Raw genomic sequence first — 17926 nt, 5'->3', positions numbered from 1 at the left:
GAGGAGATATATTGCGACAGATCAGAGTTCTACTTGTCCTTTTCATCTGTGTGCTATGTATTACTGTTACTGTAAGACATGGCTCTGAATTTGAGTGCAATCTACAGTTACACATGCTGCTGCTTTTTTCTGTCTACAATGTTCTGATTTCTGTTACAAGGACAGATGATGATCAAAAGGTAGTACATTGCAGATGCACACAACTTCATATCATCTCATCATGCAGATAAGCACAGAAGCTCACTGTGATGGCATGCATCGTTATCAATAGATAGAGACAGCAACCTAGCCATCTAGAAACCCTACTGAATTATCAACACAACTCCACAACAAAAGGCACATTAGTTCAGACTTCAGACCATGGATGAATTCTCTTACCTCCATGGATGAACAGTCGATCTTATGCTGTTGTCGGATTACTCTCGATCGGCGCGACGGGGCCGAGGAAGAAGAACAGGAAGAATAAGAGGGAAGAATGATGAGAACAGCTCAGGGCTCTTATAGCAGAGAGACAGAGACAGAGAGAGACCCACAAGAAGAAGAAGAAGAAGAAGAAGAAGAAGCTAATAAGGCGTGGCAAAGGCACAAAAGAGCACCGGCAGGATGTGATGAATGGGAAAGGTTAAAGACGGTGTCCAAGAGAGATTCCTGGTGCTTGGAGCTAATCTATGCCCTACCTACGAAATGGCGACGATCTCTCCCTCTCTACTTTCCCAAAGGTGATCTAGGTCTACATGGAGATGAGTGACGACGACCACTAGTTTACTTCTCTTCTCCGTCCTCAAGCTCACTTCTCAATGGTGAATGCATGCCTCATGGCACGAAATGAGAGGTTGATTTCAGGGTTCAGAGATTCAGACATTCAGTATTCCATTCTGCGAGAAAACTTCAGTCATTCAGTGTTCCATTCTGTACTCTGAATTCTCAGTCATTCACAGTGTTCCATTCTGCGAGAGAAACTTCAGGCAGAGCTACTGCTGAATGCAACTGGTCGTAGAGGATCCTGCAGTGCCTGTGGTGACATGGATGGACGTACGCCATTGACGAGTCCAAGCTCGCTTTTTTACCTGGAGGTGTGCTGCTCTGAGTCTCTGGCTGGTGGGGTCGGAGGAGCTAGCCGGGTTGAGGCAAGGAATACAGTTTGGAATGTCTGGAGATCTGCAGGACCAAATGGTTACAAAAAGAGCAAAAGTGCAAAAGGTTAAAGATGATATGCATGAGCAGGAGGAGGAAAAGAGCATGGAGATAGACAGCAAATGGACCATGGTGCAAGTTTGGTATTCTTGCCTTGGCTTCACCACGTATCCATTCTCATTATTCTACATGTTTCTCTTTTTTTCTCTCTAAGTTGATTCTAGAGAGAGCAACAACTATTGATGGGTTCTAACTGGATAAAATATGTAAGAAAAAAGGGTTCAGTTGATTCTGGTGAGAGCAACGACTATTGATAGATTCTAACTAGGTAAAGTATGCAAAAAGAAAAGGTCTTGTGATGATTGTTATCTACAGTAATCATCTGGTCTACTAGCTTGTTAACGAACTATTGCTGAATTGATGTGCCAAATCATGAGCACTACAGAAGAATTGTGTAGATGGTTTCCCTCTGGTTCTTATACTAGGAGATATTGAGAGGCATTTAGATACTTGTAGTGTTAATCATGAGGCCTGATTAACAGTATGAATGAGTGATGTTAATTTGATCTCTCTACCGATTATAATACTACCAGTAGAAGCAAAAAATTCAAATTTAGCCTTATAAGCATAAGCAGAAACGAAAAGATGAGGCTGCTATATCTTTCTCTATCTCGTATAAGACCTCCTAGGAGAATAGAGGAAAACTCAATAACTGTAATAAACTATATTTATATATTTATGGCATTATTAATCCCAAAATCCAGCTACAAAACTTACTGCCCATGCATCCATCACATGCAACAGATTGTGTACAAAACTCTTAGAGAATAACGAATAAATCAACTGCTCAGTACAAAACAGTTAGCCGACCACCACACTATCACCTGATCAGTCTCACTGATCAACCATGTCGCTAGCTGAAAACCTTTCTGGATTGTGATCTCTTCATCAACCAGGGCATGCAGCAGCTGCAGCTACTGTTCTAGCTTGAGTGGCGTCGTCTTTCTGCCTGCAGGGTTGGGCAAGCTCGGCTTCCTGGCGGCGCCTGATCTCCCGCAGTTCTCCTCGTCGCAGTTGCCGGCGATCCTGCCGGGCTTGAGGTAGCCGAGCTCGCTGCAGGTGTTCCCCGGGATGACGTGGTAGCCGACGTCCTGGACGGGGCTGTGCTCGCTGCAGACGGCGAAGGTGGCGTCGTCGAGGGTGCCGTCGCGGTAGACGATGAGGCCGTCGTCCTCGACGCCGAAGTTGCGCATCACCCGGAACACCTTGTCGAACACCCTGTCCTGCGCCGTCGTCACCGGCATGCACCTGATGATCACCAGGAGGAAGAAGAAACCAAATATCAAGAAACCATACTTCAATATTCATCAATATTGACAGGATTATATAGTGATTAAATATAGCATCACTAAAAAATCATTTTTTTAATATATCAAGAGTTCACCAAACTACGAGATTTGATCCTACGAGATTACAAATATGATCGATCAGTTGGACAGTTAAGTTTCGGTTAGTCAGTATTTGGGCTGATCTTTTTTATCGTTGAATGGGCCGGGCCTCCAAAGAAAAGGCCCAATCACCTCACCACCATAAAATGCCTTTCCCAATTTTTTTCAAGGACAATTTTTACCAACTGTACCTGATCATGATTCCTCTCCATTTCGCGTGACGAACTGAAATATATCACTTTGAGAGTTTATTTGAAAAGGTTTATTAAATAAAGGCACCAGAAAGGCTACAAGGTTCAACAAAAGCATGACATAACGTTTCCATTCATCTAAAAAACACTGAACGTTTCGGCCTTTTTCACGCAGTACATATAATTAATTATACCGAGGCTGGTAAGATTAATAACAGGATCAAGATCGATGTGACAAATCAAAACCGCCAAATAATGACGAAAACAAAATCACAAGCTAATGATGACCGGATAAGAAAGCGATCACGCTGAATAAGCCGTTCGATTTGTAGCGAGATCACGCACCAAAACGCGTCAGAGGCACACCTAACACGATTAGCGTTCACCAAATCGCTCGATCATATCACAAATCACACGCTAAACATTCCATCCGAGTAAATATAGTGGGGAAAAATTGAAATTTGCATAGAATTTCATCTCCCAAAGTTAAGTTGCGGAGAAAATTTCATGAAAAAAAAATCACTTTTGTACTTGAGGAGTTGAATGGGATGACCAATGTCTGCGTGTACGACGCAAGCGTGCAACTGGAAGAGGCTAAAAAGATGGTAAAAGAAACAAGAAACAAACAAAAGAGGAGGAGGATGAGAAGAATCCGGCCAGGCCATGGCAGGTGCAGGAGGAGGAGGAGGGACGGACCTGACGTGGAAGAGGGCGGCGACGGGGAGGGCGCCGAGGTAGAACTCGACGGCGCCGAGGAAGGCCTGGTACGTGCGGAGGTGCAGCGCGTCGACGCGCGGGTACGGCAGGCGCGGCCGCGGGCCGAGCCACCCGGCGGCGGCGGCGGCATTGCGGCGCCCCGCGGCGGCCACGCCGACGAACGCGTACTCGCGCCACGGCAACGGCGTCGCGGCCGCGCCGGCGCCGGCGTGCTGGTGGTGGTGGTGGTGCTCGGGCGGGGGCCGCGGCGCCGGCGGCAGCGCGGCGAACCCGGCCGCGGAGAGGATGGGCTCGAGCTCGTCGTGGGTGAGGATTGGGCGGAACGTGGCGGAGTGCCACAGGGACAGCTTCTTGGCCGCCTCCTGCATCGTCAGCCTCATGTCCCGCGGCCCCGGCCCCCTTCCCCCTCCGGCTCCGGCGCCCGTCGCCGCCATGGGAGGGGGGGTTTTCTTGGGGTTTATCTGGCCGAGTCGAGTCCCCCCCCTCCCTCCCCCCACCTCGCGTTTATTTATGTGCGCGATGGAGACCGGAGATTTGCTTGTTTTTATAACCAAAAAAGCAAGTTTTCGGGAAAATTTTGAGGAGAAGGGAGCAACGAGAGGTGGCCGCCTGGAGAGATGAGAGAGAAGGAGATAGATGCATTGGGATTCTCTCTGCGTGGCAAATATTTTTGGAGGGCTCAGAAGCGTGATAAAATGCTATTTGCACGCTGCAATTTGGTAGGCGAGGTTTTGCTACGTGACACTGACACGTGGGACCAAGATTAGTGTTCCCGCGCTATTGTTGTATCCGGATGATAGTAAAAAACCATCTTTTGAACGAAAGTGTATTCAAACAGACTGTTGACTGCCATCTTTTGATTTTTTTGTTGAAAAAAGTCAAATGTCATATTTATAAAAAATAATTTGTGAATAAAATTTGGTCTTAGTGATCTAAAAACCAATGTTAAAAATAAACTACGATGGAAATACTTCAAAATAAACTATAAATTTAAGATTAAAAAATTAAATTTTGGTTTATAAGCATAATTAAAAGGGAAACGATGAGGATGGCTAAAAATGGTTAATGTTCGGGCGTGGCAATTCTGTTTGTGACGTACGCGACACTGCCATGTGGATCAAGATTAGTGTTCGTGCGCTATTGTTGTATATATCTGGAATAGTCAAATATGAATTTTAATGAACTATGTATTTCAAACAGACACGCCAAAAACAGATAAGGTTTCGTTTGTCCGAGTATATAAACTCAAGCTGTGGCGGCTGTGACGTGACATATGGGACCAAAATTAATGTTTCTGCGCTTTTGGGTGTTTGAGAAAAAAATCAAACGATATATTTATAAAAAAAAATAATTTATGAATAAAACTTTTATATAAGTATTAGGAAGTAAAGGATGAAAAATAAACTATGATAAAATCTCTATACTTAATTTTAAATTCAATGTTGGAAATTTTAATTTTAGCATATAAGTAAAGACATAAACGAAAATACGAGGCTGGTTAGGTTGGAATAGCTGAATACGAGGGATATATTTCAAACAGACACGTTAGGAGTATATAAAGTTTCTATTGAGCCCGGTTATGGAAATCTAGCGTATTACGCTTGTGACAATGATAAATGGGGCCAATATTAGTCGAATATGAGATAATCTTTTAATGAACTATGTATTTTGAACAAACATGTTAAAAGTAGATAACGTTTATATTGTTTGAGTATAGAAATTCGACCTATAGTGATGCTTAGCCCTAAGGAGTGACAAGTTTGCCAAGAATCTCTCGCGAACACTCATAATATAAGATGTTTGACTTATTTGATTACAACGTTTGACCATTCGTCTTATTTAAAAATTTAGTATAAATATAAAAATGGCAAGTCGTGCTTAAAGTTATTTTGATAATAAAGTAAGTCACAAGCAAAATAAATGATATGTTCATAATTTTTTGAATAAAAGAAATAATCAAATATTGCAAGTAAAAAAATCAAATATCTTATATTATGAAATGAATGGAGTATTTCTCATTTGCATGGTCACGATGAATTATACAATTGAATATGAATTATACAATTGAATACACCATGCTTTACCAAGAAGTCGGTATATGTAGGTTTTGTTTTTTCAGTTGAAGATAAAAAGATGATTTAATTTTTTATAGCTATTTAATCGTGTAAACGATGAAATTATCTACTATAAAGTTAAAAAACTATTTTAGAAAGGTAAATGATGTTTTTTTATCTAGATTTTTTTGACAAAAATACACCATTTGGTAGCTCGCGTGGGTAAAAATTAAGTAAAAATACGAGAAAAACCTAGATTAAAGAACGCAGCCATAGCCCTATACGCAGTCAATGTTAAATTTGGTGTATGATACTCAACCACCCTTAAGGCTTATTAAGAAGTCGCCCTGCAGTGCTAAACTGAAGAACAAAATATGCATGATGCTATGCATTCAATGAATTATATGTTTTGCTTCATATGAAATATCTGCAATATACGTAACCATGAACAAAATAAATGCTGTGTAGAGATAAGTTTATGGCCTTATGCCAATACACTCTTACGGGAAAAAAAATGACGGCGCATAGAGATATAACCCATGTTTTAAAATCACAAGATAACATGTTAGCAAACATAGTAAATTCAGCGTTTTCTACGCTGAGAGATCCTTTCATCGTATATACGAACATAAATTTTTAGAATTTCATCCCGATCTTACATGATCTGATGATCCCACACAGTAAATTTGTTAAAAACAAATCACATATATAACCAGCCCAAATCTCCCATCATAGTTGCTTCAAAACAAATATTCCTCCACGTTGTCTAGATTCGTATGGATACGATATTACAATATAAAAGAAAATCTACCATAATAATCTTGCCTCGAGACAAATATTGTATATAGATAGCTAAATCTACCACAATATCCACCTTACAAAAACAAACCAAATGTACCTAACTAATCTTGAAATTTTTTTATTAAATAAACCTTTTTAGCAAGTAATTTTTTTTACTTTTTCTAAAACTAAACCTTTTAGTCACGTTAGTATTAGTGTGTGGCAAGACAACGCTGTCACACCGCCTGTCGGCATGGCATGGCGCCACTGACAATGACATGACAAGTCGTTTTGTCTGACATGGCCAAAAAATTATTTATTAAAAATATTTAAAAAATTAAAAAAATTCACAAATCTTTAGAAAGCGCACGGACCCACCGGTCAGTGAATAGGCCCGCCGACGCTCGCGTGACGTAGCCAAAGGAGGCACCCAAGAGCGGCGGCCATTCGGCGACGTGGGGACACAAACTGGCGTTGCGCCGCCGACGCCGACGAGGCAGCCGCTGACGCGCGCCCGCACGGCAGCAAGCAGAGCGGCGGCGACGAATCCCGACGAGAGGACGGCGCGGCGGCAAGCGGAGCACCGGCCTCGAGCGCTTTGGTCGGGACGTTTGGTTTGCAGATTTATCGTGTCGGGAACTCTGAGATGGTGAAGTCGACGAGCCACGGACACGTTTACATTTCGATGTTTAAATTCAAGTTCAGAATTTCATTCAAATTTGGCAACGAAAATATTGGTTTGAACAAAGAACTGCGCTTTAACGAACTTGGCGAAAAGAGAGCAATGATACAACAGTACAAATTTGTAAAAAGGAAAAGGAAAAAAAAAACAAATCTATCGGTCTCGGGCCATCAGCGCCACGAGCTCCAAAGCCCTCCCCGCCGCCACCAGCGAGCGCACGGAATCTTTGCTCCTCATCTTTGCCATGGCGAGCAAGAAGAGCTCGACGCGGACGTCTCCCATGGCCGCCGGCGCCAGCCTTCTCCTTTTCCTCCTCCCCTTAGCCATCTCGGCTGCTTCGCCGTCGTCGGACGCGGAGGTGATCTCCCGGTTCCAGGAGTACCTCCGCATCGACACGGCGCAGCCGGCGCCGGACTACGCCGCGGCGGTGGCGTTCCTCCGGGGCCAGGCAGACGCTGCCGGGCTCGAGGCGAGCACGTTGGAGCTCGTCGCCGGCAAGCCCCTGCTGCTGCTCCGGTGGCCGGGGCGGCGGCCGTCGCTCCCTTCTGTGCTCCTCAACTCCCACACCGACGTCGTGCCGTCGGAGCCGCACAAGTGGGAGCACCCGCCCTTCTCCGCTGCCCTCGACGAGGCATCAGGTCGCATCTACGCGCGAGGCTCACAGGCAAGGCGGATTTCTTATCCACAATCTTTGCTGAACAGTATCGATGTGGTCAGCATGTTCATTGTAATCATTTGATTTGAGATGAAGGTGACCTCATGGTTGCAAACATGTGATTTTAGTTCTTTTTTCCCATCAACAAGCTTGTTTGATTCGTTGTTAAGTTAGGATTATTTGGCTGGAACTATCGCCAAACATCAGTATCCTGCGAAGACAGAAAACTATGCATCTGTAGATATGTTATTCTATTCGTTAGGGTTATTATTCTTGGTCTTTCATCAGCAAGAAGCGATTTTTTCCCCTATCGAATCTTCCCACAGATGATTTTTGAGGCTTGAATTTCTTATAGGTGCTGTAGTGACTAGTTTCAGTTTAAAGTTCTGGATACATTACTCAGCCCGCGATCGTCGAGTAGAAGTGGGGTTAGTTATCCGGCGGCGGAAAATGTAGTAATAGATTAGTGCATGATAAATTAATTGTCAATTATAAAAAAATATAAAATAGATTAATATGATTTTTTAAAGCAACTTTCCTTTAGAAAAATTTTGCAAAAAAACACCGTGTAGCAGTTCGGGAAGCGTGCGCGAAAAATGAGGAAATATGTTGTTAAGAAGAGAGGGGACAAACGTGGCCTCAGTTAAATTGAAGTGCAAAGGTTAAAAAATTGTGATTATGGTTTACTAAAGGTACAGCCATTATTATCTATGTTATCTGAGAGCCACTACTTATGGTTGTATATTCATCAATGCATGTCCCTTGTACATACTTTGAAAAAAGGGTGTTTTTCAACAACTAAAGCAACTCAAAATATATTTATCCTGTATTTTGCTTTGTTCATTTGATCTGAATGATTGAGTGGTTCGACATGCTTGATCCTATTGGGTAACCTATGGACCTTTTATGCGGTAAAATTTATCATAGCTCTTAGGTTGTGCCAAAAGCTACTACTTTTGCATGGTTATTTCATCTAAGAACTCTTTTAATGTTTTTGGTGGTTTTTGCAGGATATGAAGTGTGTGGGAATGCAGTATCTTGAAGCCATCCGCCGTCTTCGCAGTGCAGGCTTTATCCCAGACCGAGATATCTATCTTACATTTGTTCCAGATGAAGAGATTGGTGGACATGATGGTGTTGAGGCATTTGTTAAATCAACGGAGTTCAAAGAAATGAATGTAGGTTTGGTTCTTGATGAAGGGCTTCCATCCCTCGGGGAGGAGTACCGTGTGTTCTACGGGGAGCGTAGTCCTTGGTGGCTTACTATTAAAGCTAAGGGAGCACCAGGGCATGGTGCAAAGCTGTATGATGGTAGTGCAATGGAGAATTTGATGAAGAGTGTGGAAGCAATTAGGAAGTTCAGAACATCACAGTTTGATTTGGTCAAGTCTGGAGCAAAGGCTGAAGGAGATGTCGTATCAGTGAACTTTGCATACTTGAAGGCTGGCACACCAACACCAACGGTTAGTCGTTTAATTTTTTCCTTGTACCACACATGTGCTAAGCTTTGGATTATAGCCTGCAGCACAACCTTTCAGATCCCATTAGAAGTCCACAACATTAATAGCTTGAATAACTACTGTCTTCTCCCTCATTCACTGATGTGACATAATTTTTCATGGTTATCCTGTCATATTCTTGACTTTCATTGTCCATATGACATATTCCATATGTTTCTTAGTTAGTATGGAGCAATTAGTTTGTTTAACAAGCAGCTATGTATTTTTCTGCTGTTGCTTGCTAATAAGAGTCTATGCCTCTAAGGCATAACAATGAAGGGATCATTAACAAGGAAGGAATCATCCACCTGTTAAAAAACAAGAGTATAACATGCTTGGGAATAGCTGGTCTTTTAATTCGCACCAGCATTTATCCAACTACCTTGTTTCCTTCTTAGTTGGTTCAGTCAGTAACGGTTCTCAAAGTTATTACTACTAGTTTTTTTTTTGTAAAAAAAAGATAGAAATACAACTTTAGTTTGTAGTCACACGTGTTTTGAATCTTGCACTTTTATGACCAACCATTCTTGTAGATTTGGAATTGTTGAATTTCATTTTATTGGAAATACACATAGCACAGTTGGATTTGCAAGTATACTTGACTAGAATATTTGCTTTTTTTGTATGCTTCATCTTTGGGTCCATTGCAATTATTAGCTTTGTACTTCTACGCCTTTTCCCTTTTGCACATAGTTCATCATACATACGAACCTGAATGACTCATGTTCTAAGCTGTAATGGTTAAAGTTCTTGAGTTTTTCTTTATTCTTCTTTCAGGGTTTTGTTATGAATCTACAACCATCTGAAGCAGAGATTGGTTTAGACATCCGACTCCCTCCTGGTGTTCATATTGAGGCAATGGAGAGGCGTCTTGCTGAGGAATGGGCACCTTCTTCACGCAACTTGACTTTTGAGGTATCAGGTCTTCACTTCTTTGTAGGCCTTAGATTTGAAGACTAATCCATATATAAACATAGTATCATCTTTAGTGCATGATCAAAGTTATTTTTTTCACTCGTTCATGGAGGACTACACTGAAAATAGTTCAGTTCACGTTCTTTCCGGAGCTTAAATAGTATTTGAAGTAGAACTTTTATGGACTAGCAATTAGCAAAGGATTTAGGCCACACTTTTTGGAATGGTTGAAAAAGAATCAAGACCATTCATGTAGATTTTATTTCAATATAATTCATTAAAATTAAGATCACCTAGGAGGTGTTTCTTTGACCATGTATCATGGTGAACTAAAGTTCTAGCATTACATTTAGATGATCAAAACAATGGAACTGTGTTTGTGTTCTAAATGCTGCAATCTGCAAAAAGTATGGCATGGTATTAATTGTGTGGAACCTAAAGAAACCTCTAATTATATATCTTCTGGATGTCTGTTTGACAGTTTAAACAAAAAGCCTCTGTCCTTGACAAATTTGGGAAGCCAGCCGTCACCCCTGCTGACAGCTCAAACTCATGGTGGCCTCTACTTGAAGAGGCTGTGAAGAGAGCTGGTGGCAAACTTGGTAAGCCAGAAATATTCCCAGCCTCTACTGACGCTCGTTACTTCCGGGAGATTGGGCTACCCGCATTCGGTTTCTCTCCAATGGCAAACACACCAATATTACTCCATGATCACAATGAGGTCAGAATTACCGATCTAGTTTTGGACATCCTTTTTCTTCTTTATGTTTTGCTCTTCTTGGCTTCTCCACAACTGAAATCGCATTAAACTGGTCACCCTAAGAAAATATCAACACCAACATCGTTAGCTCCATAATTAATCTTGCAGTTTTTGAGCAAAGATGAGTATCTCAAAGGGATTGGGATATACGAGTCTATCATCAGGACATTGGCTACTCTTAAAGACAGCAATGTGGACGAAGAATCCAGGGCAGAGCTATGAAGGTTTAGGCAAAATGTGAGCACCATGCCGTAATTCTTGCAACCCAGACGGAGCACAGAAGTATGTTTCGTCAAAGCAAGAGTCTCCTTTCTGCTCCTGCAGATGGAATCGAAACTTCGAACACGATCTCTGTACATTTTCATTGAATCTGGTTTAGATTTTAGAATAAATTGATCCTTCATTTGCAGTTCACTTGTGTGCTTTCCACCGCTGCTTTGGTGCTGCTTGATGGGTCACTGCCTCACTGCTGTATTGTAAAATAAGAAAAGTAACTCATGCATGCTGTAATCGGCTAATTTTACTAATGTTACTCCATTTTCATATTATAAGATATTTTGTTCCAACCTAAATTCATTCGTAAATCAATGAATATGTTCTATACATGTGTTTAGATTCATTAGCATTCACATGAATATAGGAAGAACCAAAACATTTTATAATATAAAACAGGGGTAATATGTCAGAATGCACTAGTTTTTATGCCTGGAGTTGCTGCTGTGAAATGTGTTGAAATTCTCTGAAATGTGGTGAAACTTGGACCTCGGCCCTAACACGTTCCCGAATACCAGGGAGGTTCACCTTGATTTTGACTATAAAGAACTAATCTAAATCTAGCCCAAATCTTTCATATGATGTTAGTTTTACTGGATTTGTAATATTATATGATGTTATTGCTATATTTGTCTTATACGTAGAGCAAATTTTGCATATGTATATTGAGTTCGCGGCATTTCTGACCGTGGAATAAAAACGATCGAACGGGAAAATTCCAGGAGCCGTTGCTGCTGAAAATTGTTGAAATTTGGACTTGGCTCTGTTTTGTCACGGGGAAGTTTGCTCTTATTCCTATTTAAAATGAATTCAATTTATGTGAAAATGTTAGAATTTTCTGTCAGAATTCCTATATTTCAAACGCCTCTTGAAATTGAATCCTGGGATTGAACGCACAAAAGTAGAGACGCGACGACTCGCCGGAGTGGTCGCCGCCTCCAAACTCCGGCCGCCACGCGCACCGCCTGCTCATCCGCCTTCACCGTCCTTTCTGCGGTTGGCCAGGCCGTGCTTGCGCTGCTCCCGGACCTCGCGGCGGCGGCCCGGCCTCCGAGCGGACCCCGTCGCCGTCCCCCGCCTCATCGAGCTCAGCGTCCGCCTCGGCACGGCCAGTGATGGATGAGCATGAGCCATGGAGGAGTGCCGTTCTGCAGAAGCATTTTGATCTCCAGGTTTCATGGCAAGACCCTCCCCATGTAAGCCAAGTTGGGCCTACTCGACGACGCGCTCAGGCTGTTCGATGGAATGCCACAGAGGAACGCCGTATCCTGGACGACCGTCGTCGTGGCGCCGCGTTGGCCAATGCCGCCGGACTGCCGGAGCAAGGAGGAGGCGGTGCTGGGGTTTCTTGTAACCAGCGGAGGAACAGAGCAGCTTGCGGAGTTTCGGACGTGTTTGTGTGGAGCAGTGGACGCAGGGTGATCATCACCGGAGACCCAATTCGCTTCTACCATTTCCAGGATGGAGTTTACTCGTGCAGCGATCACTGGCAGGGATGACAGGTACTGTAACACACATTGCCAAGGTGCGACGAGACGAGAGTTAGCAGTGACCATGGGTGCTGACTACGACAAGCTGTGCTCATGAAAGTGGCTTCTGAAAACGTCCTGTGCCATGCCACTGCAACAGACAACAAGGTATCCTACCACATGCCACTCTTTTCACATCAGCAAAGTTTGTTTTCTCTGCAACTGACATTAACCACCACTAGTCACCAGTAGACTAGAATTCAGTGAAAGAGGAGCATTGGAAAGAAGGAGCTAAGCTGGTCAAAAAGAAGAAGAAGAGAAAGGATAAAGAAGAGGACAAAGCCCAGTGGGCTGAGCCGAGCCACTGCTTCCCTAGTCCTACTGGCCTCCTCCCCTCTCCACCACCTCATCCACGGAACCGAGTGCAAGAACCGCGCCGTGCGGGAATTCCAGGCCCTAGGCCCTAGCCATGGTCCGTGGAGGCCGCCGGCGACGGTGACCGGGGTTAGGGGACAGGCGGTGACGGTGGTGGTTGGTCGGAGAGAGACAGAGAGAGATGTCGGTGCGGATAAAGGCTGTGGTGGACAGGTTCGTGAAGGAGCTCAAGGAGGCGCTGGACGCGGACATCCAGGACCGCATCATGAAGGAGCGCGAGATGCAGAGCTACATCGAGGAGCGCGAGCGCGAGGTCGCCGAGCGGGAGGCCGCGTGGAAGGCCGAGCTATCCCGCCGCGAGGTAACCGGATCCCAATCCCATCTCTCCTTTCGATTCCAGTATCCTCCCCTCCCATATCGTTCTGGGTATCAGCAATCGGCGTCCTGCATTATCTGTTCTGTGAGCAACAACACGAAATATCCTGATGCTGTCCAAAGCTCTCTCTTTTTTTTTCCCTGATTGTGTTGATGATTTAGCTGTTCTTGCTAGTTTTTATAGTTGTGCCTTAAAAATGTGATTGAGATGAAGATTTTAGTTGATATTAAACTTGTTCCGTCAGTGTTTCTCTGATGAATTGATGCCATTATGGACAGTTGTCAATGCCCTTCAGTTCCTTGTAATGCTGAGCAAGTACATTGTAACTTGCAAGAGATTATTCCTTGCCTAACACTGTACTAGCCACGAGGTCAGCAAAAGGAATAAAGCTGGCCTCCTTGAGTTACGTAGAGAATATAGACGACCATATTAAAGCGAAAGGTGAAGATAAGGAATGCAAGAAATGCCTACTATTTAAGAGGCAGTATTCATCAAAGTAGCCATTGAGTGAGCAGAAAAAGAGCGTATCGTTCTAGTCTCCTTTGAGTTCCTAAGTAGGAGAGACCATGCCTTTTCAGCTGTATGGAGTAGCTTATACACAGGCTGCCATCTTTTTTTCTTTTTTTGGTTGGTAGAAAAAAAGTCATAAACATCCCGGCGAAAAAAATTTATAAAACATATTTGCAAATGAAAGATAATTTATGAATAAAACTTATATATACGTGTTCTTAGCGATTTAAAGCCAATTTTGAAAAATAAACTATGATGAAAAACTTTAAAATCAACTCTAAATTTAAGGTTGAAAATTTAAATTTTGGCTTATTAGCATAAGTAAAAGCGAAAAAGACGAGGGTGACACAATCTAGAATTGCTGTGACCTTTTATTTTATGAAATATGATCTGATTTGAATCATTTGATGATATCTATGTTTACAGTAAAGAAGTAAAACTGGCACATTGCCTTAGGAACTACTACACGGCTGTTTGATTAAGTTGGGCCATTTTGGAGTTGATAGATTCTTCTAAGTAAGCAAAATCTGGAAACGCCAAGTACTAGCAGACTAATAGCGCATCTGGAAGAGAGAGTAACATGATTTGAAGGTAAACAAGAGAGTCAGAGAGGAGGGGGCAACAGTGGACTATAAATGTTACTGGTTTTGTAAAAATTCTCGCAGGACCATGCACCCCAGTTGTACAACATAAATTGCTTGTGAATCTGCACATAGTATTGGTGAATGGTGATGGCTTGCAGACTAACAAATTTAATTACTCAACTGAAGATATAGACTGGAGTGCCTAGAGAGTATTAATACATAATAATCGAGTGATCCATATTTTTATTCCTGATGTTTTGCTTAAGTTGCTGTCTTTTGCACGGTGACAATATTGAAGATGATATTTTGTACCTGGACATTTTCAGGCAGAAATTGCCCGACAAGAGGCAAGGCTGAAAATTGAAAGGGATAACTTGGAGAAAGAAAAGAGTGTCCTCATGGGAACTGCTTCAAGTCAGGATAACCAAGACGGAGCCCTAGAAATCACAGTCAGTGGTGAGAAATACAGGTGCCTTCGTTTCTCCAAGGCAAAGAAGTGAGGTATGGGCTGTGGAAGTTGACAAGAACAGTCATGGATGGTACAACCATAGCATTTTTGAGGATGTGATTCAAACATGGATGGTTCATCAAATTCTGGAGTGTCCCAAAGTGAGGAAAGGTAGGTAAGCTACCAGCCAGTGTAGTCAGTAGTCACTGAAGCCTTCCTGTTACTCTTAATCGAATCATTGAACACCAAACATGGTCTTAGCCTGTCATTTGCGTGTCTTGGTATGTAGTAACATGAACCATGAACAATTTTCAATTGACATGAGCTATATTAGGTCTAGCTTATGCCACAAATGGGCTAGGTTCCAATTGCCATTGTTGATTTTACCTTGATGGCAACTGTGGAGTTACATTTCCTTCATCACATTTTCTTCAGTATCAGACACACCTCTTCTCTTTCTGGACAAACTGTGTTAGCTATTGGGTTCAAAAGGGAAGTTTTCAAAACTATACTAATTTTGTGTTAGCTATTGGTTTCATCAGAAGGTAAGTTTCCAAGATTGTATATGTGAGATTACTGCATAATTTGAGTGTCAAATTGTGACCTAACTTCATCTCATAATGCCCACTACAGACATGAATGATGAGTAGTGGTACCAACCTGAGCTTGACAACGACCGTTACCCGAAAAGCCAGAGGTTGTCCTCCGGCAGATGCTCATTTAAGAGTGTGATGTGCTCTCCTCAACCGTCTTCCCTGCAAATCCTTTCACCTGCAATTCTGCAGTAGTAAAAACAGAATCGGACAAACAAAAAAAAAATTCAACCTCTCCAAGTCGAGTAGAAACATCAGATAAAAAATGTTGCGGTGAAAGCACATCAAAAAATGTTGAATCAAGAAAACCACAGACGAATTTGTGTTGAAACAGATTAGAGATCCAGTGATAGCTATACCTGTCTGCACTCTGCAGATCGTGTCAGGCTCCTGCAGCTGCAGCACAGCACATATATTGGGATCTGCATCATTCACATATATTGGGATCTGTATCAAGCAAATCCAGTGATAACATCACTATCGTATTCAGTGATAACTTTATTTTTGTACCTCTTGTTTGTTCTAAAATTAAATTTATCTTTAAGCAATCATTATACTGTAGTTTGTAAAAGTAAAGAGAAAATATATGGTAACTACTATCTCCATACTTAAAAAAAGGCTTTTGTCCCACAAAGCCTATATTTTTTTTAATAGTCAAAGCCTATATTTTCAATCAATTATTGAATTAAAAATTGGTAAAGTAAAGGAACAATGCATTAGAATTAAAAAAACGTAATAGACAGATCATTGGGTTTTGAAAGAGTAAAGAATATTTTAGTCTTTATAGCTTTGCAAGGGTATATGTGAAGTAGGCTAAAAATAACGTCTTTTTTTTTGAAGCGAGGATGTAGATTAAAGCCGGAGATAATTGTATTAGGATCTCACGACGGGGCTATCATAGCTTTTTTATTAGTACGAGTGGGATGGATCAAAAATGAACTAGTAGCCATTCTGACGTCTATTAAGAGAGTGAAGAGACTGTGCAACCTAGGCTGTACTACGATGAAACAGTCCAGAGATCTCACCTCGTCTCGTCTCATCTCGCTGCATGTGCTGCTCAGTACCAGGGAAAAAAAAATAGTAAGGGAGAGAAACAGTGACCAGCTAGGATTGGCATGAGAAGGATCTGTTCATCTGCAAATGCAGCTCAGCTACATCTCACCATCCATGGATCAGCAGCCACCCCAGAATGCTTCAGCTCATAACAGAGACTGCCATGTGGGCCACATCTCCAGTGGATAGAGAGAGAGAGAGAGAGAGAGAGAGAGAGATCCAGCTAATGCCATGAGCTCATGATCGATGCAACAACTTGAATGAATCGATCTAGCTCCAGAGGGTCCAGCAGCTGCGAAGTGGTTAGCAGGATGTGGCGTTATCCGTAGGCAGGAGCATGTGTGCAAGTGTGCAACCGCTAGCTAGCTTAACCTAAAAAAAATATTATGGCCATGGTGGCAGCAAGCTCACTCCGCCATGCCACCGAGGACGACGAGGAGGATAAACCACGAGAGGATTAGGTCTCTCGTGCGTGCGAGACGAGATGGCGAGGCATCGCCGGCGGCCGGCGAATACGAGGAGAGTTCCGCCGCCGTGGCGTGGTGGATCGGCTGCGTGCGTTTAATTTCCCGGAGGCTGATTCCTCGGTGATCAGGAGAGTACAGTGCCGGCTCTATGTTTTCAAAGGCACTGCACGAACTCGAAAATTTATTTAGGCCCTCTTTGATTCAAAGAAATATTATAGAAATTTTAGAGGATTTTATTTCTATAGAAATTTTTCCTATAAAGTTCTTTGAATCAAAGTAATGAATTCTATGAAATCCCTGTGGAATATTATAGAAATACAAGTTTTTTTGGAGGAAATTTAGTTGAATCTCATGGAAAATATCGTTTGAGTCTATATCTCTTCTCAAATTTCTGTGTTTTTCCTGTGGTCCAATCAAACGGTCATTCCTACGTTTTTCCTGTATTTTGTAATCCTCTGTTTTACGTTACATTCCTGTCAGAATCCTATGTTTTTCCTATCCCTCCGTTTTTTCATTCCTGTAATTCAAAGGGGCCCTTACTTATAATACATATAATTATATAAGCACCCAATAAACATTAGTTACGAAGTAAATCAGTAATTAAACATCTCATATAGTCATCAGAAAAAAGTTCATGTGTCGGTCATCCGACAAAGCGCGATAACTCATCATCGTCGTCCGTCACCGTGGGGCAATTGCACAGTCACAAACTCTCACTCTCGTGGTCGCACCTAGATCGTCGTTGCGGCGCACCGAGCGACCGTTACGGACTCACGATGATGGCCGTATGGAACGTGAAACGATGCGATACAAAACGAAAATGATGGGGTGTCTTTGAACATCACCTAAATCATGATTCACAAATACAATATGACACTTACAGCTACCGGTCCTAATCTAATGTTTTTTAGGAGATAAGGTATTGGTCCCTTCTGGTGTAGGC

General features: G+C 42.5%; 3 protein-coding genes across 3 annotated transcripts; 2 read left to right on the top strand and 1 right to left on the bottom strand.

Annotated features, from left to right (window-relative positions):
• Positions 1 to 1868: 1868 nt before the first annotated feature.
• On the bottom strand, positions 1869 to 3989 carry LOC107304748. Its single transcript, XM_040527037.1, has 2 exons — positions 3470 to 3989; positions 1869 to 2442 (listed from the first exon to the last, which is right to left on the bottom strand). Exons 1-2 carry the CDS (start codon positions 3922 to 3924, stop codon positions 2109 to 2111), a joined length of 789 nt encoding a protein of 262 aa, XP_040382971.1. The 5' UTR covers positions 3925 to 3989; the 3' UTR covers positions 1869 to 2108.
• A 3163-nt stretch (positions 3990 to 7152) lies between these two features.
• Positions 7153 to 11337, top strand: LOC102711640 (aminoacylase-1). Its single transcript, XM_006659517.3, has 5 exons — positions 7153 to 7670; positions 8672 to 9124; positions 9938 to 10075; positions 10557 to 10796; positions 10944 to 11337. The coding sequence occupies exons 1-5, from the start codon at positions 7251 to 7253 to the stop codon at positions 11055 to 11057; spliced, it is 1365 nt and encodes a 454-aa protein (XP_006659580.1). The 5' UTR covers positions 7153 to 7250; the 3' UTR covers positions 11058 to 11337.
• Positions 11338 to 12894: 1557 nt separating this feature from the next.
• On the top strand, positions 12895 to 15445 carry LOC102711369. Its single transcript, XM_006659516.3, has 2 exons — positions 12895 to 13313; positions 14749 to 15445. The coding sequence occupies exons 1-2, from the start codon at positions 13134 to 13136 to the stop codon at positions 14920 to 14922; spliced, it is 354 nt and encodes a 117-aa protein (XP_006659579.1). The 5' UTR covers positions 12895 to 13133; the 3' UTR covers positions 14923 to 15445.
• Positions 15446 to 17926: the final 2481 nt, after the last annotated feature.

The sequence above is a fragment of the Oryza brachyantha genome, chromosome 8 (genome assembly GCF_000231095.2).
Source record: "Oryza brachyantha chromosome 8, ObraRS2, whole genome shotgun sequence".
In the NCBI taxonomy this organism is placed as follows: Eukaryota; Viridiplantae; Streptophyta; class Magnoliopsida; order Poales; family Poaceae; genus Oryza; species Oryza brachyantha.
This window is presented reverse-complemented; position numbering and strand designations above follow the sequence as displayed.

Excerpts from the sequence above, each read along its gene's own strand:
- LOC102711369 (XM_006659516.3), top strand. The coding sequence starts at position 13,134 with ATGTCGGTGCGGATAAAGGCTGTGGTGGACAGGTTCGTGAAGGAGCTC. Across the intron at positions 13,314-14,748 it reads CCGAGCTATCCCGCCGCGAG|GCAGAAATTGCCCGACAAGA; the intron begins GTAACCGGATCC and ends GGACATTTTCAG.
- LOC107304748 (XM_040527037.1), bottom strand. The coding sequence starts at position 3,924 with ATGGCGGCGACGGGCGCCGGAGCCGGAGGGGGAAGGGGGCCGGGGCCG. Across the intron at positions 2,443-3,469 it reads GCCGCCCTCTTCCACGTCAG|GTGCATGCCGGTGACGACGG; the intron begins GTCCGTCCCTCC and ends GGTGATCATCAG.
- LOC102711640 (XM_006659517.3), top strand. The coding sequence starts at position 7,251 with ATGGCGAGCAAGAAGAGCTCGACGCGGACGTCTCCCATGGCCGCCGGC. Across the intron at positions 7,671-8,671 it reads TCTACGCGCGAGGCTCACAG|GATATGAAGTGTGTGGGAAT; the intron begins GCAAGGCGGATT and ends TGGTTTTTGCAG. Across the intron at positions 10,076-10,556 it reads CACGCAACTTGACTTTTGAG|TTTAAACAAAAAGCCTCTGT; the intron begins GTATCAGGTCTT and ends TCTGTTTGACAG.